Genomic DNA, 8,330 nt, shown 5'->3' with positions numbered 1-8,330 from the left:
AAGCAGGTAGCTAAACAAGAAGAGCAGATGTGGCGGGTAGGCACTACCAAATGAATGCCGCTTCAGCAGGCTTGGAGCCAGTGAACCCTGTTTGGTGGAGGCAGAAACTCAAGATTGACCCAGTGAGAAAGAACATGCCTTGCCGGCTCCAGCCACCAGGTGGCAGCAACACAAGGGTTTGTGGCTGGCTTTGCTTCACACCCACAGGGGCTTGGCTCAAAAGCAAACAAAAACAAATAAACAAACAAAGCTGCCACCTACTGGCCACGCCTCGCTGTGTGTTCTTAGGCTAGCTGCTACTGCAGATGCCAGTTAGAGCGGGAGGTTGCCAGCAGGTTATGTTCGTTCCCTGAGTTCTACGCAATGACCTATCCACTCAGATGGAGGCCCAGGACAAGCAATGCCTGGAAGACCCCAGGAGATCAAGGGGACTCAGCTACTGACTGGTTGGTAAGCTTACTCTCTCTATAGCCCACCCAGTAGACCTCCTAGGCCAGGTTGTTTGAAGGAAGATGAGGTAGGCAGGAACCCGGGAAACACACCTGAGGCTTTCTTGCCTCTATTTCTTCAAACCAGAACCCATGGCATCTGTGTATCCTCTTCCTCCCGCATGTGAGCATGTCAGCTCTGAGAATGCCAGTGGCTGTAGCAGCTGGTGTTCCAGATTTAGGGAAAGGGGAATGTGGAGGCAGCCACCACTGTGTGTATAGTCCCCATGTATTTACAGGTGTATTAAATGAATCTTACGGTCAGCCACAGAAGAGGAAACGCTATGGAGGCTCCTGAACACGGGGATAGGGGAGGGGCACCGAAGGCCTAAGAGCACGTATTAGCACAGGCATGCATGGACACAGTTGCCAGCCACCTGGCCACCCCCTCTCTTTTGCTCTGTTGCCTTTATTGAAGTTTCTTCTTCATAAAGGATTGACTTAGTGCTGACTGCAAGAGTCAAAGGCTACAAACCGGGGAATCCTAAGGTGGACTTGTTAGAACCTTATCCTGTTTTCAAAAAGTACCCACCAGCATATGCTCACTCTACATGAGTTCAGTACTCCACCAAGGACAAGCGACAACGCAAGGTCACAGTGAACATTTCTAAATTCTGATGCCAGCCCTCAAATCCAGTAGGGGAGCAAAGGCAACTCTAATGATGTGAAGTAGATACTACTAGGCCTTCTGGCATCTTCTGGCAGAGGCAACCTCAGAAGCTGAACACCAACAAAAGGCCCCTTTATCCTCTAAGGGGTTCCATTGTCTTGTCAGAGATAATAGTTAAGTTTAAGATGGGGTAACAGTAGACTTAGTTCCTAGCATAACAGCCTCAGGCACTGTAGGTGAAACTACAGTCAACTTGGATCTGGACTCTCTGTAAACACCGAATTGCAGAAAGGAGACTTGATCCTGATTGAATGGCAACAAGGGACTGGTCACCCCTGGAGGAACTGGAGGTTCTAAGCCCTAGTACCTATGTCTGAGGTCTCACTAGAATTACACAGATGTTTACTTCAAAATTGTTTAAAATCTACTTTTTTTCAGAAAAAAAATTTTTAAATGCATTTTATTTAAGAAAAAATATGAAGATGGTGAGTAAGCTTATAACTGATTGGCCTGTGAAGAGTCACAGAATTCACAGGGAACAAGTTCTGTACACCAGTTGCCCTCCTGGCCTTTCCAAACAGACCAGAATCCAGTGTAGGAATCAAGTCAGGAAGACCTGTCCTAGAGAACAGGGAGCTGGCTGCTTTCCTAAGGCCACTCATATGGAAACGACCAATGATCTGTGGTCTGGGCAGAAGGTCAAGCTCTCTAGGTCTGATCACCAGATGGAGGGGACAGATAGGGGACAGATAGTTCACTCTGCCTGCATTTACCATTGTTTGTGAATTTCTCCACGGGCAGGTGACCTCTGCCTCTCTCTCTCTTTTTCCTTCAGGCAGAGTCGAGGTGTGGGGGAGGGGATTTGAGTCTTCTAAGAGCTCAACCCACCCCAACCTCCATAGTCTCTACTTCAGAGATCAGCCCTGGAGGCATCTCTCCCTCCCATCTCTGGGCCTGAATCTACCGGAGTTAGGGACCGCTGGCCGCGGAGAGTCCAGTCTCTGATGGCTAAGATGCAGTGGCTTGCTATGGAGTCTTTGTTTGCTGTCCTGATCTTCTTACCTGAAGAGAGAGGGAGAACTGCTTTAGAACACCTTCTTCCTCCTGAGCCCATCTGGTACCCAGCCAAGTTCACAACCCTCAGCATGGGAGAGAGCAGTACCCTCTCCCTTCTCTTCCCCAATCCACACAGAATCTGAGGATGCTGTGCACAGCAGCTTGGAAGCTCAGGTGATGAGAACAGAGGAACCAGTCTTACCTAGTAGGTCCGGGGACCGCAGCTTTCCTGAGGGGCAGCATCCTGCCTCGCACGGCACCGGTGGTTGGAAGATTTGTTCGCTGGGAAACAGGAGCTTGATGGAGATTAACAAGAGACGATTCAGCAAAGCTCAGCTGGCCTCGGAAAAGCAAGGATCCCCTTCTTAACACAGTTTTTCTACCTGGAAGCAGTGTCAGTTACAGCTGCAGGGGGGTCAGATGAAGCTGAGTCACGGCAGACCTTCTATCTAAGGTTCTCTGTTTTTGTTTTGTTTCTTTGGTTCTTGAGATAGGATCTCCCTATAATAGCTATGGTTGTCCTGGAACTCACTTTGTAGACCAGGCTGGCCTTGAATTCAGAATTCTGCCTGTCTTGCCTCTGCCTCCCAAGTGCTGGGATTACAGGCATGTGCCACCACATCCAGCTCAAATTTTTTTCTTTCTCTCTTGAGACATGGTTTTATATAGCTAAGGCTGGCCTTGAGCGTCTCCTTCTCTGGCATCTATCTACCTTCTGAGTGCAGAAATGAGTGAGACTACAGAAATGTGCCACTGTGCTCAGCCTGACCATTTGTCCACTCTATCTTACCTCTGTGCCCTACAGCGCTTGGGTGCCCTTTCTGAGTTGAGTGAGAATCTGAAGGTGGGGCACCTTTGACAGGTGGTATACTCCGTCCAGTGAATGGCACTCGGGTGGCAGGCTTGGGGATGGCAGAGGGAACGGGGAGTCGACTAGAAGACTTGGTAGCTGCTCCCTGGAGCCGGGATGAACACTGGGACTTGCTAGCTGAGGGCTGTGGAGCTGGTCTGACAGGGATTGGTGGGCCTGCGGGCAGGAGTGCAGACAGGTCAGGGTGGGTCCCAGCTCCTCTCTTCCCCTTATCAGCTTCACCCACATCTTTGTTCCCTGGGTCTCACTCGCTGTTGTCCGGGCGCCGGATCCAGCTTTCCGCCGAGGTGGAAGAGTTGGCTGTGCAAGAGGAGAGCGCCCTGGGCTTTTGGAAGCAGAGAACAGATTGCAAGTGGGTGATTCCTGAAACAGAGCAAGGAACAAAAAAGGATCAGAATGGAGACAGTGTGTGTTCTGCTGCCTTAAGGCATTAAGGAAAGGAGATAGGAGTAGGGTATTGTCTAGAACCTGTGAGGAAGGAAGGTATCAGCCAACAAGATCTGGGCCCGCCCTTCCTCCTTCCTTCTCTCTCTCTCTCTCTCTCTCTCTCTCTCTCTCTCTCTCTCTCTCTCTCTTTCTTTTTCTTTCTTTCAAGCAGGGTTTCTCTCTATAGCCCCGGCTGTCCTGGAACTCACTCTGTAGACCAGGCTGGCCTCAAACTCAGAGACTCACCTGTCTCTGCCACCATCATCTGGCTACTTTCTCTTCTTTACTGTGTGACATACACATATGTGGCAATGTGCACGTGTAAGTCAGGGGGACAGTATGTGGAAGTGTGCTCACCACATAGGGAGTCCTCACATGTGGGTCACAGGGATTGAACTCATCAGCCCTGATGGAAAGCGCTGTTACTGAGCCTATTGTTATATTTTTTGGAATGAGGGAGTCAAGTAGCCCAGGTTGGTCTCAAGCTTGGCATATAGGCCCCTGGAGATGACCTTGAATTCCTGATCTTCCTAGCTCTATCCAGAGTCCTGGGATTACAAATATGTCCTTGTTTATTTGTGTTTATCACAACCATTCTTGTGATGACGGGGAATCCAACCCAAGGCTTTGTTTAGGCAAACACTAGCACCTGGCTATGTCTCCAACCCAATTTGTTTAATCCTAAGAATTCCAGGGGTAGAATAACTGTCTCCTTCTGCCCAGTAAAGGAGCCATGCTATGTCTCCTGCACCTTGTCTAGGTGGACACACACAATTCCACTCTCCACACTCACCTTCTTTATGCTGGCGGCCTTCTTTCCAGCTGCCACCCGAACAGCCCTGGCTGACCCCTTTTTATCACTGCTCCGGAGCCCAGTTAGGCTGCTTGGAGGTGGGGTGCTCCAAGAACTCACAGTGGGCAGCAGATCTCTGACAGGGCTGTCCTTCAGGACAAATGTCTCCCGCCGAGGGCTGGGCTTCCCTCTAGGGCTGGGCTTTCCAGGGCCTGCACCAGCACTCTCCCGGTCTTTCAGGGCACACTCCTCCAGCTGAGCTGCCAGTCGATTGGCTTCATCAAGGACCTCCTCCAGCTTCTCTGGGCTGAGTGGGCCCAAGCTGAACCTCACACCCTGGAGGGCAGGAGCTAATGCATTCGGGTTACTCCGATGGGAGAGGCCACGGCGAAGTGGTTTCTCTGGACTCACTAACACTGTTATATCTTCCTCTTCGTGACTGTAAAACAAATATGGCACCATGCTGGACAACAGAAAGCAGACGGCATTCCTGTAGGTGAGTCAGGGACAGTCCCAAACCCTGACTCCATTTTGGCCATGAGAACTGTTTTTAGGTGAGGAAAACCTAGTTCTACTCCCATTTTCTGAGACAAGGTTTCAACTCTATGGACCAGAATGATCTCAAATCCAAAATCCCCTCACCTTTTCTCTCTCTCCCCTCCCTCTTTTCTCTTCCTCTCTGCACTCTAGTGGGGGGGGGGGGTCTGCAGGGCATGCCTCCACATGCCCAAGCACAGTTACCTGTGATTTACATTTACCCTCACATTTCCCTCCAGCTTCTTCCTCCCTTCTCCTCACCAGCATGCAGAGATGTGCCCTAGAGGCCCAATTCTATCAGACTGCTGGTATCAGAGTTAAAATACCAACCCCGGTTCTAGAAGTCAATACGTTAGCAGTAAAGGGTTACAGATAAAGACGTATTGTTGGAGGAAACTAATAAATGGATAAATAGGCTGGTACCTGTCAGAGGGGGACAGCCCTGCAAAGTCCAAGGTCTCATCCACGATGAATTTGATATCTGAAGGGATGAGAAAAATAAATACCAGCTATCAGTCCTTGACAGACAGACTCTCAGGGCCTCGTTCCTCCCTCCCATGGCTTCCTTACCCTCTTTCAAATCCTCCATGCCCAGCCAGCATAAGCGAGTCAGCTTAGACCTGCAAGACAACATGCCTACCTCAGGTATCTATCATCCTGCCTTGGGGCCCCATCTATACTCGGGGTGCATTAGCTGAGGTGAGGAGGCATGGTGGTGGTAAAGCAAGATCACAGTAACAGCACGTGCCCCTGAAACTAGTCCGTTAATACTAGGGAAAGGTGCAGAAAGCTCGTGTCCTGACACCTGATGTGCAATCCGCCAACTTGCGCCCTGGCCTCTCCTCAGTCCGGCAGTCTCCACCCCCATCCTTATTTTTATCCGGAATTTTCCTCCCCCTACCCCAGCCATCTTCCACTCCGCGGCACCACATCCCCGCCACACCTCCAGCGCACACTCCGTTTCCACTCGCCACCTGGCCTCTCGGTCTACGCAGGAAGCTTTTCTTCAAACAACCTCTCAGTTCCCGGGAATAGGCTCCCGGGGGGCGGGGCTTCGTTCGAATTTCTTAGGCTCCACCCATTCCCGCCACAAGCGCACAGCGATTGGCGGGTCCGCGGGGGCGGGGCTGAGGCGGGAGTTGTCGGGATGTCAGCCCCAGAAGATTGTCCCTTGGACCAAAGCGCACTTCCCTAAAAGACTCCACGGGGAGTCGGGGGGCCTACGGCGGGGTGGCGGGAGGAGCCGCGAGTGCGCGCGGTGTCGCGTTCGAGAGCGCCTCCTAACCGCGAGACAAGAGGAGAGCTGTCCGACCATTGTGGGCTTGGACCCGCCTCTTCCCCCACCCCACCTCCTGGATTCCAGGCTCTCAGACTTTGCTGGGTTTCTCGCTTACTTGCAGAGACCACCAAATAGACCATCTCTCCAGCACAAGAATTCTTCATTTAACAAAAGGCCACTTCTCTGAGATACCTGATATTTTTCTCTTCCTGCTTCAACCTCAATCCCAAAACGATGAGTATGAGCAGCTATTTAAGAGTTTAAATAAATAACGAAGAAATCATTCTTCCAGGCACACAGTGAGTAGTAGTAATAATAATAATAAAAAGATTTCAGGGCAGTGCTCCCTAAGTGCAAAAGGATTACCTATTGCTAGAGAACTTGTTCGTGTGAAGAATTTATTTCTTCGCCAGGATGCTGGAGATGTGTGAACTTTAATGGTGAGCCTGTGAAAGTTCAGCAAATAGCACAGTCTGACTGATCCTTAGGTCACAGTCACTGGATATTCTACCACTTTCTACCCTAGGCCTGCTTTGAGTGGAAAGAAGCCTTTGCTGTTGTGGATGTTGTTGACTGGCTATGACCTGATCATTCTTTTCCATTCATCAATACACGCATGCACACACATACACCATCTGCCTCTTTCTCCCTTATTTTTTGTTGTTTTCTGAGACAGAGTCTAATGTAGCACCCGTTGGCCTTGAATATAGCCAAGGATGATCTTAAGTCCTGATCCTCCTGCCTCTACCTCCCAAGTGCTGGGATTAAAGGCCTGTGCCACTTTAAAAGAGGGAAAGAGGTCATGGGACCCTCACCTGAGTATGCAGCCACCCCTCTCTACCAACTGTATGCAATTCTGTCCTAATTGCACATGGTTTGGGGGGAGGGGTTAGAGAATATAAGTGGGGAGAGGTGAGGGAAGGGTGCCTCTGGGAAGTCAACATAGCCGCTGGATTCAGACCTTCCAGGGTGACTGCTTCAAAGTCATCTGTGCCTCTAACCCCTCACCCACCGCTCTGTAAGTAAGCCTATCAAGTTCACTGGTTCCTCTGCATAAACTCTGGTGGATTCCTACTGTTTTTTGTCTTTGGGTAAAAGAAGGAGTAGACATGGCTTATGTCTCTTCCAGGCAAGAAATTCTAGCAGCAGCCACCAAACCTGGCTCTATCTAACAATTTCAAACTGGTGTGCCCCAAGGACAATAGATTTGCTAATTGTTTCCCCAGGCTGGCACCTAAGTAGTAATGCTTTCCTTAGCAGGGTAAGGAGCTAATTTACAACATACGTAGGTATCACGTGGAAGCTTCCTTCTCACAGAACTTCAGTGAGAAGCGCAGGATAGACCTAGCCTCAAGGTGAAAATAGATCTCTTTGAAGAAAAAAAAAAAAAAAAAGGCTTTGGATTCTTCTGAGTCAATCCACATCCCTTTTCTTCTCAAAAAAAAAAAAAAAAAAAAGTGGTCTAATATCCCTCCCAAACCCAGAAATATTTTCTCTTTTAAGCCCATGTTTCCAACCAAGATTGTCTGGTGACATAGATGAGAGAGATCATGGTTTGGAGTGTTCTGAGCTTAACTTTCTCATTCGTTAACATGAAGATTAAAAGAGAGAAATCACTTCCATTCCGTTCCTAATGCATAGAAGGCTATCTGCCCCCCCACCCCCACCCCCACTCTCCCCCTCCTGCCCTTCCTTTCTCTCACTCATTAAGGTTCACTAACCCAGGGCACCACAGGGACAAAAGGCAACTTCAGGCACCAGCAGAGTCCCAAGTGCTTATGAGAACCTTTGTCCTCCTGATGACAATCTCCAGCGGCAGTGACTCTCACTGTTATCCATGTGCAGGGCAATCTTTGACAAACTTCCCTAGGGTCTCACAGGAAGATGCTTACTGTGGCAGGGCTTTAATGCTGTGGGAACCAAGGCGGCTGCTGAAATCCAATGCTCTACCACCCAGATTCTCTGTTATGTAACACAGCAGCCGCTATTATCTTTTATGTAACATGCCGCTTCAGACAGTGATGGCTTAGGAGCCCAGCATGGGAGTGCATGCCTGTCATCCCAGCACTTGGAAAATCAAGGTAGAAGAATTGTGAGTTGAGTTCCCCTCCCTGCCCCCTCCCTTGGCTCTTTGAGACTAGGTTTCTCTGTGTAGCCCTGACTATCCTGGAACTTGCTGTGTAGACCAGGCTGGCCTCAAACTCAGAGATCCACCTGCCTCTGCCTCCCAAGTGCTGGGATTAAAGGTGTGTGCCACCACCTCCCAGCTT

At 49.9% G+C, this 8,330-nt stretch overlaps 1 protein-coding gene across 4 annotated transcripts; it reads right to left on the bottom strand.

Annotated features, from left to right (window-relative positions):
- Window positions 1–1,542: 1,542 nt before the first annotated feature.
- On the bottom strand, window positions 1,543–6,063 carry Psrc1 (proline and serine rich coiled-coil 1). 4 transcript variants are annotated; one of them, XM_076933138.1, is made up of 8 exons: window positions 5,683–6,063; window positions 5,352–5,401; window positions 5,205–5,262; window positions 4,245–4,683; window positions 3,274–3,388; window positions 2,945–3,181; window positions 2,357–2,450; window positions 1,543–2,160 (listed from the first exon to the last, which is right to left on the bottom strand). In XM_076933138.1, the coding sequence occupies exons 2-8, from the start codon at window positions 5,368–5,370 to the stop codon at window positions 2,157–2,159; spliced, it is 966 nt and encodes a 321-aa protein (XP_076789253.1). In that variant the 5' UTR covers window positions 5,371–5,401; window positions 5,683–6,063; the 3' UTR covers window positions 1,543–2,156. The 4 variants fall into 4 exon arrangements, with proteins under 4 accessions (XP_076789253.1, XP_034355735.1, XP_076789254.1 ...); XM_034499844.2 differs by having other exon boundaries at window positions 5,725–6,059; XM_076933139.1 differs by lacking the exon at window positions 5,683–6,063 and having other exon boundaries at window positions 3,008–3,181; window positions 5,352–5,646.
- Between the last annotated feature and the right edge of the window lie 2,267 nt (window positions 6,064–8,330).

This window comes from Arvicanthis niloticus, chromosome 4 (genome assembly GCF_011762505.2).
Source record: "Arvicanthis niloticus isolate mArvNil1 chromosome 4, mArvNil1.pat.X, whole genome shotgun sequence".
Lineage (NCBI taxonomy): Eukaryota > Metazoa > Chordata > Mammalia > Rodentia > Muridae > Arvicanthis > Arvicanthis niloticus.
Note: the sequence above shows the minus strand (reverse complement) of the source record. Positions and strands in the feature narration are given on the sequence as shown.

Coding starts and splice junctions, on each gene's coding strand:
- Psrc1 (XM_076933136.1), bottom strand. CDS start 5,415: ATGTTGTCTTGCAGGTCTAAGCTGACTCGCTTATGCTGGCTGGGCATG. Junction 4,684..5,204: donor GGGCTGTCCCCCTCTGACAG/GTACCAGCCTAT, acceptor TTTGTTTTACAG/TCACGAAGAGGAAGATATAA. Junction 3,182..3,273: donor CGGCGCCCGGACAACAGCGA/GTGAGACCCAGG, acceptor TCCTGCCCGCAG/GCCCACCAATCCCTGTCAGA.